A 17,836-nucleotide genomic window follows, 5' to 3' on the forward strand; every position below is an offset into this window, starting at 1 on the left:
TTTTGTATAATAGGAAGAACAATAAAAGACACCCTTTGAGATAGGAATACATATTAATTAGAAGCTCTTTGAAATATTTTTCTATAACAGTAAAAGGAAATCTTCCTAATGAACTGCTCCAGACCAGAGGAAATCAAGGCAGAGCCATGGTTTGTCAGGACTTGCTTGATCCTAATGAGCCCTGTGGTGCATTTGGAGCTGAGTCTGGAACCTCAGGGCCTGAGAGGAGATTGCAAAATAACTTTCCAGGAGTCAAAGTCAAAAGAAAACCCAAAAGTGTCTCAAAGCATGACTGGGCCCCACTGAGGTCCATCTCCAACACAGGCTCCTAATGGACTCCTTGGAGGAGAGAATTGGAGGCCAGAATTGGACAAAACACCTCTCAGAGATTCAGAGTGGAAAGGAACATCCAAAGTACCTTAAAAACCTTGAGTATCTCAAGGCATTAATGAGCCCCACTGAGTGTCAGTACAAAGCTCTCCAGGGACTCATTAAGCAAATGATTGGGGCCATGATTGCACAAACCTCTCACAGAGTCTGGATCAAAATGGAAACACCAAGTACCATAAAATAATTGAGTACCTTGAATCATTAATGACCCCACTGAGTCTCCTTACTGACAAAGCCTCCTCAGGGACTAATTACAGCAGATAATTGGAGGCTGTGACTGCACAATCTTTCTCATGGCATCTGTATCAAAGGGAAACACCAAGTAGCTTAAAAAACTGAAGTACCCTGAAGTATTAATGAGCCCCACTGAGTGTTGTTACTGACAAAGCCTCTCCAGGGACTAATTACAGCAGATAATTGGAGGTCATGATTGCACAAACCTCTCAGAGACTCCAAGGCTAAAGCCAAACCCAAAGTCCTTTGAAAAAGCTGCAGTCCCTGCAGGGAGCATGAAGGAGCCCCCAGGGCCATTGCTGGGCAAGGGTCCCCAGGGACTCCTTGCAGCAGATCCTTGAGGCCACGGGGATGTGGGCTAGGGGGGGATGCTGAGGGCAGCACAAGGGGCTGACAGTGCCCAGCCTGGCTGGGGCTGTGCCAGGAGGCCCCAGGGCCTCAGGGCAAGGTGTCTCCTCCCAGCCCTTGGTGGCACAGACCCTGCTGTGGCCCAGGGCACCAAGACTTGGCTTCTCTTTGTCCCCACCTGTCATCACTGCCTGCAGTTCTCTGCTCTGCTCTGGGGCCTGGGGACACTTGCTCAGTCGTGTCCCTCTCTGGGACCCATTAAAAGTCCAAGAAAGTTTGGAGTTGGATTCTGCCTTGGAGTTCTGGAGAGGTTTCTTCTGCTCCCTCTCAGGGACTGATGTTCAGGGCTGAGCACAAAGCCCCAGAGGCTGATTAAAGTCCTTGTGCTGTGTCTGTGCTGCTGAGCTGGGCTGGGCTCCTGGCCCAGAGGCAGCTCCTGGTCACCAAGAAGAGCTTCAAAAGCACATTTCTCTTGATGAACAGCTCTTCTGCCAGCCCAGCAGGGCTGGGCACTGCCTGCAGCCAGCCCGGGCACAGCACAGAGGCACAGAGAGCTTCAATCAGTCAGGGCTGGGAAGGGGCTGAGAAGTGCCTGGGGCACAATCACTGCCAGCCCTTGGCACAGGAACCTCTGGCTGCAGGACAGTGCAGCTGCAGCTCCTGGAGCCATCTCCTGCAGCTGGAACATGCCAATGCCTGCAGAGCCTGTGAGTACATTCTCTGCTTGTCTCTTGTGCAGAGCAGCCAGGGGTGCCCAGGGCTGTCCTGCAGAGCAGGGTCCTGCAGCCCAGGGCGCTGTGCTGGGGCAGGGACTCTGCTGCCTGCCACGGACAGCTCTCAGCCAGCCCTGGCAGCTGCTCCCAGCACTGGGGGACAAGATCTGGGTGGCAGGAGACAGCTGGTGAGGCTTGGGAGTGTTCTCCTTGTGTGGGGAGGATGCTGCATTGTTCAGGACTGCTCCCAGCATGGCATTTACCTGCAGAACATTTCCAAGTAAGTTATACAGGGACCACAGCGATGCAGGGACTGGATGAAAGGGGAAATCATGGTTTTTAAATCTATTTTTCAGGGTTGTCTTGATAGGAAATTGCACATAGATATTTATCTCTCAGTTCCGGTTTAAAAAAAACAATCCTCTCAGATGTTTATAAACCAGGCAGTTACAGAAATCAGCACAGAACCCCTTAGAGGCAGCATCAGTGCTGCTTTTCCAGCCTCCTCAGGGTTGCTCTTGTTAGCGTTCCAAAACACATAATCACATAAGCGATTATATGTGGTGCTTTTTATTCAAGAGCTCTGGGAATCGGGGTACTTTCCACCCAAATCTGATTCTGACCATACATTCGAGGTGAAGGTGTTTTATACACTATCATTACTTAACTTTCATGTTAATTATTAAACTTATATTCATCTATTGTATACACAGATTTCAGCTAAACATAGCTCCCTTTAAATTTCCAACATAGTTTCCCATAATTCTTCCTTTGGTTATATAATAAATATATTTAATTACTAAAAATCATCACATCTAACAATTATATCTTTTATCATACTGCTTACGCAGGTGCAGTGATCTGAGAAAACACAAAGCCCAATATTTTCAAAGACTATTTTTAACATTTTCCAGGGCTCCACTATCACTCTGACGTTGCCCTCAGAGCCTGCAGAGCCAGAGCTGCCCCTGGGCAGTGCCTGAGCTGGGAGGGCTCTGCAGGGCAGAGCTGAGCCCCCAGGGCTGGGCTGGGCTCTGGCAGCACTGGCAGGGCCCAGCCCTGGGCACAGGGAAGCAGCTGCTGGCAGGGACAGCTCCAGGCAGCAGAGCCCTGGGCAGGCAGTGGGGGGAAAGTGCCCCCAGGCTGTGCTGGGATATTTCAAGTCCTCTCCAAACCCAACTATTCCATGATTACTTTTCTTACAGATCCCCATGCCAAGGCACATCAAATGTCCAACAGCAGCTGCATCAGGCACTTCCTCCTGCTGGCATTGGCAGACACGCGGCAGCTGCAGCTCCTGCACTTCTGCCTCTTGCTGGGCATCTCCCTGGCTGCCCTCCTGGGCAACGGCCTCATCATCAGCGCCGTAGCCTGCGGCCACCACCTGCACACGCCCATGTTCTTCTTCCTGCTCAACCTGGCCCTCGCTGACCTGGGCTCCATCTGCACCACTGTCCCCAAAGCCATGCACAATTCCCTCTGGGACACCAGCAACATCTCCTACACTGGATGTGCTGCACAGCTCTTTTTCTTTGTGTTCTTCATCTCAGCAGAATATTTCCTCCTGACCATCATGTGCTACGACCGCTACGTGTCCATCTGCAAACCCCTGCACTACGGGACCCTCCTGGGCAGCAGAGCTTGTGCCCACATGGCAGCAGCTGCCTGGGCCAGTGCCTTTCTCAATGCTCTCGTGCACACGGTAAATACATTTTCCCTGCCCCTGTGCCATGGCAATGCCCTGGGCCAGTTCTTCTGTGAAATCCCACAGATCCTCAAGCTGTCATGTTCCAAATCCCACCTCAGGGAACTGGGACTTCTTGCTGTTAGTGTGTCGTTGGTATTTGTTTGTTTTGTGTTCATTGTTTTCTCCTCTGTGCAGGTCTTCAGGGCTGTGCTGAGGATCCCCTCTGAGCAGGGACGGCACAAAGCCTTTTCCACCTGCCTCCCTCACCTGGCTGTGGTCTCCCTGTTTGTCAGCACTGTCATGTTTGCCTACCTGAAGCCTCCCTCCATCTCCTCCCCATCTCTGGATCTGGCCCTGTCAGTTCTGTACTCAGTTGTGCCTCCAGCCCTGAACCCCCTCATCTACAGCCTGAGGAACCAGGAGCTCAAGGCTGCAATGTGGCGACAGATGACTGGATGCTTTCAGGATCATTAAACTGTTGGCAAATTTCTGCAAATCACTTGCAATAAAAGTCATATTTGATACTTCTTCTTGGTTTCATTTTGAGGTTCTTTGTCTTTTTTATTTTAGGTTTTTAATCTTGTCCACAAATAAATGTCATTCCTTGTGCCATTTCTCATTTTGTTTCTCTCCACCTTCCCTGTGCCCACAGACTGTCTATGAGGGGCTGCGCTCTCGGTGGCTTTAAAGGAACTAAAGGATGTCCCAGCAGAGTTTTCTGAAGAGATGCCCTTTTGTTGCCTTCTCTGGAGCTGCAGCAGCAATGTCTGTGTGCAGAGCTGGGGCAGATCAGTGCTGGCCCAGCAGCTGTGCCCAGCAGCAGCAGCAGCAGCACTTGGTGTTGCCAGTGCTGCTGCCGTGGCCCTGCCCCGCTGCCCTGGTAGCCCTGGTGTTTCTGCAGGGCCTGAGTGCTCTCGGGGCCGGGCACAGCCCTGGGGGTGGCAGTGCCAGGGCTGCAGCAGGGACAGGCCATGGGCACTGCTGGGGCAGTGCTGACGCCTCAGGCCAGGCCCTGGGGGCTCCAGGCTCCTTGCCCAGGCTCTCTCAAGAACACGGCCAGGCCAATGCTCAGCACAGAAACCCCCATGAGCAGCCCCAGGCTGGCCGTGCGCAGGCTGGGGGCAAACAGCATGGCTGGGGCTCTGCAAGGGCCCTGGGGCAGACGGGAAGGAGCAGCAGAGCAGGGGCTGATCCATGCCCAGTGCGCTGCACAGCCCAGGGCAGCGTCCCAGAGCGTCCTCATGCAGCTGCCAACAACATCCCCCCTCTGCAGCTCTGGCCTCTCCCCCTGCTCACACAGGTGCCCCATCCTTGCAGGCGCAGACACGGCAGCACTGCCTCAGCAGCCCCTGTTTGCATTGCACACAGCAGGGGCAGCACCCCCATGCTGTTGCTGTGGGGACATGAACCTGAGGGAGCACAAATGCCATCAGCCCCTGGGGCCAGCAAGGGCTGCGGGACAGCAGGGAAACCACTCAGCTTTGTCCTGGCCTCTGCAGTCAGCCAGAAAGTTTGTTCCCATCAGCTGGGAGTTTCCTGTGCCACTGCAGACGCTGTTGCTCAGAGCCAGGGCTGCCTGGCAGCCACCCCCAAACTGCCCTGAGCATTTCCTTTGCTTCACCTTTGCTTTCTTTACCCTTCCTGGTACAAATTTCTCCCTAATGCCCGCCCCAAAGGGTCTAGAATGGGACACAGCGTTTGAGGCGCTGCCAAACCAGTGCCGAACAGAGGGGAAGAATCACTGCCCTGTTCCTGGTGCCAACTTGGTGTCACCATGGTTCCATGAGGCCCCAGCGTGTCCCAATGGTCTCCATGATTCCATGAGGCCTCCCAGTGTCACAATGTCCCTTTGGTTCCATGGGACCCCTTGGTGTCACAACGTCCATTGGATCCTTTGGTCCTGCAGTGTCACAATGGCACCGTGGTCCCCCAAGGCCCTGCAGTGTCACAATGGATCCTTGCTTCCATGAGATCTGGCAGTGCAGCAATGCTCTCCTTGGTTCCACAGTGTCCCAATGACCTCTTGGTCCCAAGGGCCACCACGGTGTCAAACATGTTTCCTTCATTCCAGGAGTCCCTGAGGAGCAGCACTGGCCCCTTGGTTCCATGGGGCCCTGCAGTGTCACAATGGTCCCATCGTGACACCAGGTCCTGCTCTGTCACAATGCTCTGCATGGTTCCACAGGGCCCTGCAGGGTCACAGTGGCCTCTGTGGTTCCAGGAGGCCGCAGAGTGCCACAATGAATTCCTTGGTGCTGCAGTGTCACAATGGAGCCCTGGTGACACAAGATCCTGCAGTGTCACCAGGGACCCTTGGTTCCACAAGGGTCACAATTGTTCCCTCAGTTCCCAGAGTCCTTGCAATGGAACCATGGCCCCTTGATTCCATTGTCCCCAGGCTCTCCCAAGGCTCTCCTTGGTTCTGCAGTGGCACAATGGATCCTTGGTTCCACAAGGTCCTGCAGTGTCACAATCATCAGAGAATCAACCAGGCTGGAAATGAACTTGGAGAGCATCAAGTCCAACCTGGCACCCAACACCACCTTGTCACCCAGACCATGGCACTGAGTGCCACATGCAGTCTTTCCTTAAACACCACCACAGCTGATGACTCACCCACCTCCCTGGGCAGCCCATTCCAATGCCCAATCACCCTTTGTGTGGATAATATTTCCTAATGTCCAGCCTAAACTTTACCTGGTGCAGCAAAAGGCTGTGTCCTCTTGTCCTGTCACTGTTCCCTGGGAGAAGAGCCTGACCCCCACCTGGCTGCACCCTTCTGTCAGGGAGTTGTAGAGAGTGATGAGGTCTCCCCTGTGCCTCCTCTTCTCCAGGATAAACAACCCCAGCTCCCTCAGACACTGCTCCTCATAAGACTTTCTTCCAGTCCTCTGACCAGCCTTGTTGCCCATCTCTGGACACGCTCCAGCTCCTCTATGTCCTTCCTAAATTGGGGGCCCAGAACTGGACACAGCACTCTAGGTGCTGCCCAACCAGTTCCCAGCACAGGGGAAGAATCACTGCCCTGCTCCTGCTGGCCACAGCATTCCTGATCCTTAGGAGTGCCAGGGGCTGGATGAGAGAAATGGTGGGGAGGGGATGGGGAAAAATTCTGATTGATTGTCAGCCATGAAGGGTCTTGATTATCATATCTGTTCAAACTGTTTTAAAAGCTGCTGGGGATCAATATCAATTGGACATTGCAGAGATCAATCTATAAACAGGAAAATAAAAATAAAAAGAACAAAACTGTACTCTTTGCATTGTTTTATACTATTGTATATTCACTTTGAGTACACTTCTGTCATCTGTCTAATTAACCACATTAAGAACTGAAAACGTGAAATATTCCCCAGGGCCTTTTCTTGTTCAGGTATTCTGAACAAATGTTTATGAGCTCTTCTCACTGAATTCCTAAACTGAAGAGCTCAAGAAAGAAGAAGTCTCCAGGGCACTAAAATCCATCAGCAGCCTGCAAGTGGTTGAGGATCCGTCCCCATCAGAGCAGCAGTGAACAGAAATGGGCACAGCTTTGTGGCTGCTGTCCCAGCTTTGGCATGGGCCCTGGGCCTGGAGCAGGAGCAGCTCTTGAGGGTCCCAAGGCCGGGGCTCTGGTGCTGCCCTGGGCAGATGGGATGGTAGCAGGGGCTGCAGAGCTCTCAGCACCTCAGGACGAGGGGAGCAGGGCAGCCAGGAAGCCTCCTTTGGCCTTGGCCAAGCACCTTCCCCCATGGCTGGGGCTGAGTCCTGTGGCAGCTGCAGCTGCTGCTGTGCCCTTGGCAGGGGCTGAGGCCGTGGGGCCAGTGCCCAGAGCAGCCTGGCCTGAGCAGAGCTGTGGGGCCAGAGCCGGCTGGGCTGGGCTGGGCTCAGAGAGGCCCTTGGTGCTGCCCAGAGCTCAGGGCAGCTGGCAGAGCTTGCAGGGAGCTGGGCTGGGCTCTGAGAGCCTGGCCCAGAAACCATCAGTGTCCATCTCAGCCTGGCTGAGCGTGCAGGGGCAGGACTCAGGCCAGGCCTTGTGGGGCAGGGCCAGCGCCTGTGCAAGGCATTGCAAACAGGCAAGTGGCCCAGAGAGGAGGCTGCTCTGGGCCCTTGGTGGAATGGACAGAGCAGGGAGGGGGACCAGGACATTTGTCAGCGCCAGCCTCTGTGCCCATGCGTTGGCAGCCCTGGCTGCTGAGCCCAGCTTTGGCGTGGGCTGAGTTTGGCTGTGGCCCAGCTCCATCCTCCTGCAGGGCTCAGTGCCTGTTCCCGGCCATGGCCAGCCCTGGCTACCTCTCTGCTGGCCCAGAGGCACGCAGAGCCCGGGGCAGGGCTGTCTGTGCAGCCCCACAGGTGCCAGGGGCTCTGCAGGAGCTGGCAGAGGCTGCCCAGCAGGGAGGCCATGGGGCACAGAGCCCCAAGGCTGCTGTGGGCACCACGGCACAGGGGCCGTTCCCAGCCGCAATGCTCCTGGCCTGGGCTGGGCCTGCACAGGGGCTGGGCCACCATGGCTGGGCCAGCACAGGGCCACAAAGGGGCCACGCAGCCGCTGCCGGGGCTGACAGCAAGGCCAGGCACACACAAGCAATTGCTGAGCATGGCCTGTGCTGGCCAGGCCTGACTGTGCCAAAGGCAGAGCTCAGCTGCCCTTGGGGGCTGCAGCAACACTCCAGAGCCCAAAGAGCCTCCATGGCTGGGCTGGAGACCAAGGCTGCAGGAGGGAAATGCAGGGCTGCTGCGGGATGGGGAGGCCATTGAATTCCAGCACACACCTCAGCTCTCTGATGATCCCGGCACCATGCTGGGCCCTGTTTCTGATTGGAGCAGAGCAGATCTTGATGGCACAGGAGCCCTGCAGGGCTGTCAGGGACCTGCAGCTTGCAAGGTGCTCTGCTCTCCCTCAGGTGCTCTGGGAGAGATCCAATCCCAGCTGGGCACCTCAGAGCACAAGTGGCACTGCGTCTTCATGGGCACAGAACTGACGTTTGCCTGGAAAGGGGCAGAGGTTTTATTACCTGTTAGTTTCATAATACTCAGGCAAATCTTTATTATCTGGGTCCCTTGATTCCTTTTAAGAAATGGCAAAGTTTTCCCACCAGGAATGGGAATTTCCTGGAAGTTTGCTGATGGTAGGAGAAGAAATATTGATCTGCCCCCCTACTCCTGTCACCAATGATCAGTCTATTATTTCCTCTCCCTCTTCCGTCAGGTGTTTCCATCTCTCCTGTTGAAATGGCCATGTCTGACTACATCTCTTCACTAGACCAGCTGGATCCACGTCCTTCCTTCTGCTCTCCGATTTCCCCCTCCGGATGCCCCCTGGTCATTCAAGTGCCTCTCAACTGACTGGTTTCATGCTTTGAACTTCAGCTAGTGGCCAAGTCTTTCAAGTTCAAATAAATATGAATTAAATATCTCATTATGGTTATATCTATCACTAAATTACCTTTTATATGTCTCTGTCTAAAACTGTTCAGAAATCCCTTGGGGATGGGGGACATGTCAGATGCTGCTGGGACATCCCAGAGAGCTGAGGGAAGAGCTGTGATGGTTATTAAACTGTTCAAATGTTCAACTTGTGTTTGTTGGCAAGAAACCTTTCTGTGCCTCTGAGTGTCACCAGGCCCTGAGCCCAAAGGACACAAACCTGATGAGTTGTGGTTCCCACTGCAGGGGCTGCACTTGGACCTTGGCTCTGCACAGGAGAGCTCTTCATCCCCTTTCTCTCTTTTCCTCCCTCTGGGCATGGAGGGAGCTCCTGACTTCAGCCTGTGACTCGTGTGTGCAAAGAGCAAATCTGGGCAGAATTGGGGCAGGGAGGGTTTGGGGGGACCTTGGGATCTGTGCTGGGCACAGAAGGTGTTTTCCATTGCTCTGAGACTGTCTGCTGTGCAAAGAGGATTTAATATGCAGCAGACGAATGACTTTTGCATTTGATGGAGCTGTGCCTTCCCCTGGCTTTGTTGGCTGACAAGAAATGAACATCCCTCTGTGTCTCGGGCAGCTCCTTCTGCAAGGAAAGCAGGTGGGAGTTGGAGCCAAGGAGCTGAAAGCTGCAGGTGCAGCCTGGGCTGGAGGGAGCTCAGATTTGCACAAGGCTGCTCTGAGTGCCAGGGCTTGGATGGGGGAAATGGTGGGGTGGGGGTAGGGACAGAGTCTGATTGATTGTCAGCCATGAAGGGTCTTGATTTTCATATCCATTCAAACTGCATGAGAAGGTTCTTGGACTCAGTGTCAATTGGAGATTGTACATATCAATGAATTAACAGGAAAGCAAAACTAAACAGGACTTAAAAAATCTTTTCTCACTGTCTTTTTGAATATCAGGTATTTAGTTTGAATACACTACTGAGATCTACTTAACCACAAAGGATTTGAAAATTAAAATCAAATTATTCCCAGAGGCTTGGCTTGTTAAGGTGTTCTGAACGGTAATGAGCCCTAGGACACTGAATTCCTGCACTGAAGAGCTGAAGGCTGAACAAGCCTCTGGAGCAGGGAAATTCAGCAGCAGCCTCCAAGTTGCTGAGGATGTCAGCAGCCCCCACTGAGGCCATCCCTGCCCAGAGACCGTGGGGGAATGGGCAGACAAGGAGAGCGTCCCTGGGGCTGGGGCAGCACAACTCAGAGGCACCAGCGGCTCCAGCTGGGCAATGGAGTGTGGAATGTGGCTGGGAAAGCCCTGCCTGGGCTGGGACAAGCAGGACACACAAGCCCTGACTCCATCTCCCAAACATCTCTCTCAACAAGACATTTAAATGGAATTACAATTGTTTGTGCCCTCTGAGTTAGGTGCACTGGAGAAATACCAGTACAAGAGATTCTAGAAGCTCAAAACAACCAAACAGCCTTCCCTGGGAAGTTCAGAAAATTGGAGAAACTTTGGCAAAAGGTTTATTATGACATTGTAGTGGTTTTGGTTTGTTAATTTCAGATTTTTCTATTCTTGACATTTCTTAATTAATGGATTGATGAGTATGGGGTCTTTTAGTGTCAGTTTAATTATTTATCTATTTATTTTATTGTGAGATTGTATTATGAGAATAGTAAAGTAGGCCTAAAATTTTAAAAGGGTATATAGAAAATTTTATTTAAAATAAATTTATAGAGAAAAAAGGTCGTAAGAATTAAAATAAATTATTTAGAACCCTTTTTTTTCTTTACAACTTTTTCTTTTTACTGACAATGTAAAGAAAGTAAACTTAAAATTTCTACTTAGTTTACTATTTATAGAATTGTCTTTATTTAGTTTACTTAGGTAGAGAAGTTTTTCTTCTTAAGGTTGTGGAGATTTTTTTACAAGAGGAAAAATTTTTTTTTTTTGGCTCATATTTTTGTCATGGATAACACCTGTCTGGGGAACTTTGTTCTTGTGAAGTTGTTTTTATTCTTACAACCTTTTTCAGAGCTTGTTGATGGGCCATGTTGACTTAGGAGGTATTGTTTTAAAGATGAGTTATTTAAAGGTATAAGTTTTTATTATTTACTTTAAAATTATTTTTACTCTGGGAATAGAGATCTTCTCTTGGAGATACTGGATTACTTTTTTTCCCCCTGTTTAAGCATTTTATGAAATTAAAGTTATTTTAACATTTGCTTATTTTAGTATGGAGGTTTTTCTTTGATAACAATTTGAATTTTTAAAAATATTTTTTGTGTTATAAAGAAAAAGGGTTTTTTCTTTATAGTTTATAAGAGGATTTTAGTTTCAGGAGTAACATATTTTTTATTGTTTTTTTTTTATTTAGGATTTAATTTCTTCTTTACTTACTTTGATGGTTTTATATTGGTTTTTTATAGGCTTGTATTTTTTTTTCTTTTACTCATGGGAGGATTGAAGTATTGAAAGGGTTAACACCTCACCTGCTGGCATCGTGTGGTGGAAGTTGTGGTTGGGTTGTGTAAAATTGGTTTTATGGCTGGTTTTAGGTTTTTTTGTGTTTAAGTTGTAGGGTTATTTTGTATGGTTGTAGGTTGTAGGGGTTTTGTTTTGAGTTGTGTTGCGGGGCAGGGACTTGATGTTAAGATTTTAATGGCTGTGTCTGGCTTTGATCTGGTTGGGGTTTTGTAGCCTCTTTTGTTTTCCTGTTTGGGAGTTGATGGGGTTTGGTTTGGTCAGAATGGGGCTGATGGGGGTGGGGGGGGCATGGCCCGGGGAGCGGGGAAGCGTCTCAGCCCATGGCAGGGTTGGTTTGGTTTGGTTTGGTTTGGTTTGGTTTGGTTTGGTTTGGTTTGGTTCAGATGGGGGCCAGGGCCAGGGCCCGCTGCTTCTTTGTTGACTTGGAAAGAAAGAGGAGGTTGCTGGGTTTTTTCGTCTTTAACATTTGTGTTTCACAGAGGCGTGCTCGCTACCTTAGTGGTTTAACAGATTGTCAGTGACACAAAGAGTTTGTATTACATTTTAAAATTCTTCTCATATCAAACTATGACAAACATTCAACCAGCAAAAACACTTTTCAAAACATTGACTTGGCCCATTCAACTTCACAAACTCTAAGCCTGTTCAATTTAATGTTAATCAAAATTTACAGGAGCACAGAAATAGAAGAAGACACAGAAAGAGAGAAAGACAAGAAAGATTTAGAAAAGCACACACACAGCTACCAACTCCTGGATTCCAGCATTGTTCAGATGGAAATTCCAAGAGGATCCAGGGTCAAGATGTGTGCTTGCCTTGTGGTCAGCCTTCAATACCCCTTGGTCTTCCTGGGCCCTTCCCCCAGGTGGGGCTTGGGCTCATTTGGTCCCTCAGGAGCTGGGCTGGGGCTGCAGAGGTGGCTGTGGAGCATTGCCTGTGCTGTGCCAGGGACTGGCAGCCACTGCTGGGCTGGGATAGAGGCTCTGGGGGGATTGGGGTTCCAGGGCAGGGCAAGGCTGGACCTGCCCCTTCCTCCCCCGCACACAAAATGTTTTGAGCCAACAATCTCCTCCAGTCTGTCACAACAGGGAATGTTGGAGGTGAAATCCCAAATTTGGCCATGGGTGCCTGGATGAGAAGGACAGTTCCTTTCCATAGGAAGGAAAGCACAGAGCCCCAGTGTTTGGAAGGCAGGTGAGAGCCTCTCTAGGCCAAGGTCTGGCAGACTTGTCAGGAATGGCAGATTTTGTCTGGGAGCAGTCTTTGCATATAGGGAATTTGGAGGTGACTCTTTGTGTCTGTGTGCACACAGGATTGCCTGTGCTGGGGAAATGTGGCAGAAATGCTGCTCTCTGAGGGGTTTGAGTGCCTTGCATAGCTGAGTCAGTCAGGCCTGTAAGTAAGGTTATATCATAAGGAATAAGTTAAATGCTGTTAAGAGTTTTTTTTGTTAGTAAAGTTTAATATGTTATAAGCTAAGTTGAATATTGTTTAATATTATTCTACCATTAAATCATTAAGTCATAGGTTGTAAGTTAGGTTAAATACTGTTTGTGGGAATCCATAAAATTAGAGGGTTCTAGGAAAGCTGCAAAAGGCAGGCCTCAGATACAGCAGAATTGTGAACAGTGCTAAAGCAACAGTCATGACATTAGTCAGCAGAAAAATTATTTAAATTGTAGAAAAGGCAAGGGCAAATAGAACAATAGCCTCTGTATTAATGCTTGTCTGAATAGCTCTATAAGTTGCAGAAAGTTTATCTAGCAAGCTATTAGGAAGGTTAAAGCTTAATAATGGTGCTCTGTGCGTTGTCTCTTACAAACAGGTATTGTATTCTAAATAAGCAAGCATTGTTTTAACCAAAGGCATGTGTGCTTATGGTGATTGGATAGAACTACTGTCAATATGCTTTTGCATTGTGTGATTGGTCAAGAAGCTTATAAACTATGTTGTAACATTAAGTTTTCTGGCCTGCTGCCTGGATTGTGAGCTGCTAGCATCTTGCCATTATCATAATCATGTAATGAGACTGATGCTGAAAAAATAAACAGCTCGAGACAATTTTCATATAGCAGCCCCGTCTCGTTCGTGTCTGTAAATAAACCCCTGGCTAGCATCAAAGTTAAGTGCTGTTCTTTTGCTAAATTGTCAAGTTGAAGGTATCAGTTAAGGTTAAAGTGTAAGTTAAGTCCTGTTAAGTTTGAGCTCTGTTCAGCTTTTGGGCCATATTCCTTTTATCCTTGCCCTCACTGTCCTTTTGTCACACACACGCACAGGGACAGTTCTCGGTTTCTCGTTTGGTTGCCAGGATTTTGTTTGGTTTTGTTGTTGCTTTGTTTCCTTGGTGTGCCTGAAGTGTCCAGTCAGGAGCAGAGTGACTCTTGCCAAGGAACTTTGTGCTGCTGTCCCTTAATATTCAATCGGGTTTTTGCTGATCCCTTGCTGGGGATTTTTTCAGCGCTCTCAAGGCCTTGGTACCAGGGTGAAGGAGCCCTGGCCCAGGCTCTGGCCCTGGGGGACACGGGGACGCTGCCGGGGGGTCCCTGTCCCCCTGTGCCACCCCCAGGGCCCCGGCCCCCTGTCCCCGTGTCAGGCTCTGGGGTCGATCTCGTGGAACATCCTCTGGGGGAGGCTGCAGCGCCGGGGGCGTGGGGACCCGGGGGGACAGGGGACCCCGCTGTGCACGAGCAGGGTTGGACTGCTCTGGGGGTAGCTGTGAGGGGGGCCGGGGCAGAGTGACCTCCCCAGTGACCTCGCACAGCCCCTGGGATGTCACACAGCCATCTCTGTGATGTCACACAGCCCCTGTGATGTCACACAGCCACCTGTGATGTCACAGAGCCAGCTCTGGGATGTCACCCTGGAATGTCATGCAGCTGCACTGTGATGTCACAGAAGACTCTGTGATGTGAGAAAGTCACCCTGTGATTCCATAATCTGTACTGTGATGTCACAGGCTGCTCTATGATGTTACACAGCCACCCAGTGATGTCACAACCCTCTCTCTGATGTCACAGAGACACCCTCTATGAACACAGGATCTCCTCTATGACCTCACACCCTACTCTACAATGTCACAGACAGATGTGTGATGTCACAACCCCCTCAGTGGTATCACAAAACCCTCTCTGTGATGTCATATTGCCACTTTGTAAGGTCACAGTACACACTTTGACCTCACAGCCAGCTCTATGATGTCATACAGCCATGCCATGATGTCATAGCCTGCTCTGTGATGTCACACAATCCCCTCTATGATGCCATAGCTGCTAAATGACCACACACAACAAACTCTGTGATGTCATAGCCCAATCTGTGACCTCACACAGCCCACTCTGTGCTGTCACACAGCCCCTTGCTGACATCACAGCTGCTCTGCGCCTCCATGACACAGCCACAGAGGAGCTGCTGTGACACAGCCCCCTCTGGGACATGCCACAGCCCCTGGCAGTGCTGAGCTCCTGTGAGCTCTGTCTGTGCCCTGCTGGTGTCCCTGAGGGGCCCTGGCAGTGCCCCAGCCCTGCTGGGCTGTGCACAGGAGCTGCTCCTGGCCAGAGCTGTCTCTCTGCAGCTCTGCTGCCCTTGCCAGGAGCCGCCTCTGGGCCAGGAGCCCAGCCCAGCTCAGCAGCACAGACATAGGAATGCAAAGGGCCAAGGTCTGAGCCCCAGCCCCTGGCCAGGCAGATCCTGTCCCTCCCTCATTGCTCAGGGCTCTTCCCGGGAGGGCACTGGTATGTGGGGATGGGCAATGCCAAGGGTAGGAGCATGGGGCGGCCCCTGCCAGGCTGGTGAGCAGGGACAAGGAGGCAATGAGGCCCCAGGCCTGCAAGGGTCACTTGTCCCCTGATGGCCTCAGGCCCAGGGCCAGCAGCCATGGCCAAAGCGCTTCCCAAGTTGGCTCTGTCAGGGCTGTCCTGCAGCTGCTGCCCATCCCTGTGTCCTGTGCAGCCCAGTCTGTCCTACGGTGTCCCTGCCCTGCACCTCTGTCCCTGCAGGCTGTGGGCATCCCCCGGCTGCCCCACCTGGCTGGGCCCTTGAGGGTAACTGAATTCCTGAGGGTTTTGTGACATCACTGAGGGAGTTGTGACATCACAGAGCTGGCTGTGACATCACAGAGTAGGATGTGAGGCCATAGAGCAGACTCTGCCACCATAGAGTGTGGATCTGTGGCATCAGAGAGTGGGTTGTGACATAACAAGGTGGCTGTGTAACATCCTAGGGCTGGCTGTGACATCACAGAATAGAATGTGAAAACATAGGGTGACTTTGTGACATCACAGAGGCTTCTGTGACATCACAGAGCAGCTGTATCACATCATAGGGTGACATCTCAGAGATGGCTGTGTGACATCACAGGGGCAGTGTGGCATCACAGGGGCTGTGTGACATCACAGGGGCTGTGTGAGGTCACTGGGGAGGTCACTCTGCCCCGGCCCCCCTCACAGTTCCCCTCAGAGCAGTCCAACCCTGCTCGTGCACAGCGGGGTCCCCTGTCCCCCTGGGTCCCCCCGCCCCCGGCGCCGCAGCCTCCCCCAGAGGATGTTCCACGAGATCGACCCCAGAGCCTGACACGGGGACGGGGGGCCGGGGCCCTGGGGGTGGCACAGGGGGACAGGGACCCCCCAGCAGCATCCCCGTGTCCCCCAGGGCCAGAGCCTGGGCCAGGGCTCCTTCACCCTGGTACCAACGAGGCCTTGAGAGCGCTGAAAAAATCTCCAGCACGGGATCAGCAAAAACCAGATTTAATATTAAGCAACAGCAGCACAAAGTTCCTTGGCAAGAGTCACTCTGCTCCTGACTGGACACTTCAGGCATACCAAGGAAACAAAGCAACAACAAAACCAAACAAAATGCAGGCAGTCAAACCAGAAATTAACCAAGAACTGTCTTTGTGTGTGTGTGTATGACACAAGGACAGTGAGGGGAAGGATAAAAGGAATACAGCCCAAAGGTTTAACAGAGCTCAAACTTAACCGGACTTTACCGTAACTGATAGCTTAAATGTCACAATTTAGGCAAAAAGAGCAGCTAACAGTATTTAACCTAACTTATAACCTCTGACTTTGCAATTTAACAGAGGAATAACACTTAACAGTATTTAACTTAGCCTAATAACTTACATTAAAATAAGAACTTAGCAAAAGAAAAACTCTCAGGAGCATTTAACTTAGGTCATACCTCATGACTGAACATTTCGTACAGTCCTGACTGACTCAGCTATGCAAGGCACTCAAACCCCTCAGAGAGCCGCATTTCTGCCACATTTCCCCAGCACAGGCACTCCTGTGTGCACACAGACACAAAGAGTCAGCACAAGGCACCTGGGAGAAATTCCCCTGAGGGCAGGAAATGCTTCCTGAGGATGCTTTGGCATCTCCCCAGCAGGTGAAGGGTTGGGCCTGGAGGAGTGGGGGGATCGGCCCAGGCTCCGTCGTTGTTAGGGATCCCCGAGTGCAGCAAACGGGAGAGTTCCCGGCTGGGAGAGGCCCCACTCAGAGGGAGTCGCTGGCCCAGGAGAGCTCCAAGGGCTCCTTTTGGAGCGCTGTTTGTAGGGCCCCAAGAGAGGGGCTTCAGTCCCAGCAATGGTTCATCCTGGCCACACTTGGCATCCACAGCTTTCTTTGGCAGGGTGAGAAAAGGGATGCTGTGCCACTGAGGGAACAAAACCAGTTCCCAGGGCTGCGCCTACAGAAAGCAGGAGCTGGTTGGGCAGCAGCAGTGCCTGGAGCAGACAGTGTTTGTGATGAGCTGCAGAGGAACTGAGCCCAGGGGCTGTTGGCCAAGGCCAAGCCCCAAGGAGCATTTCTCAGCTGGCAGGGCGGCCTGAGAAGGGGAGGGGGGAATGCAGCAGCACAGGGCCCATGGAACCAAGGGACTATTGTGACACTGTAGGGCCCTGTGAGACCAAGGGACATTGTGACACTGTGAGGCCTCCTGAAACCAAGAGGCCTTTGTGACACTGCAGGGCTGTATGGAACCAAAGGTCCATTGTGACATTGCAGGGCTCATGGAATTGAGGAGTCATGTGACACTGTGGGGCCTGGGGAACTACTGAGACCATTGTGACACTGCAAGGCCCCATGGAATTGTTGGGACCATTGTGACACTGCAGGGCCTTCTGGAACCTAGGGGCCATTGTGACACTGTGGGACCCCATAGAAACAAGTCACCATTAGGGCACTGTGGGGCCTCATGGATCCAAGGCATCATTGTGACACTATGGGATCCCACAAAACCAATGGAACACAGAACAGGTTTGGCATGTTTGGCCCCCCAGGGGCCACCTGACTGGTCCAGCTGACCTTGGCATGTTGAAGGTCTCATCTGCTGCTGAAGCACTGGGGCTCTGTGCTTTCCTTCCCAATAGAAAAGACCTGTCCTTCTGCTCCAGGCACCCATGGCCAGAATTGGGAATTCCACCTCCAAATTTCCTTATATCCAGTGATTGTTCTCATAGGAGTATTGCCAGGACAAGTCTGGCTGGCAGTTGTTTCACAAGGGTCACCTCCTATCTGGTCCTTAAACCCTGGGGAAGGCTGTATGCTTTCCTTCCTATATAAAAGAACTGTCTTGCTTTTCCAGGCATCCATGGCCAAGACTGGGTTCCACCTTCCCTAAATCCAACAA

The 17,836-nt window shown here is 51.4% G+C and overlaps 2 protein-coding genes across 2 annotated transcripts in view; both read left to right on the plus strand.

The window, feature by feature from the left end:
* LOC136569716 (zinc finger protein 345-like) overlaps positions 1–17,836 on the plus strand; it is a 183,217-nt gene that overhangs the window by 64,805 nt on the left and 100,576 nt on the right. The gene's annotated exons all lie outside the window — the stretch shown is intronic.
* LOC136569725 (olfactory receptor 14J1-like) lies at positions 2,824–3,846 on the plus strand. The gene has a single exon (XM_066570095.1). It carries the CDS (start codon positions 2,872–2,874, stop codon positions 3,844–3,846), a length of 975 nt encoding a protein of 324 aa, XP_066426192.1. The 5' UTR covers positions 2,824–2,871.

The sequence above is a fragment of the Molothrus aeneus genome, unplaced genomic scaffold, assembly GCF_037042795.1.
Source record: "Molothrus aeneus isolate 106 unplaced genomic scaffold, BPBGC_Maene_1.0 scaffold_19a, whole genome shotgun sequence".
NCBI lineage: Eukaryota > Metazoa > Chordata > Aves > Passeriformes > Icteridae > Molothrus > Molothrus aeneus.

Excerpts from the sequence above, each read along its gene's own strand:
- LOC136569725 (XM_066570095.1), top strand. The coding sequence starts at position 2,872 with ATGATTACTTTTCTTACAGATCCCCATGCCAAGGCACATCAAATGTCC.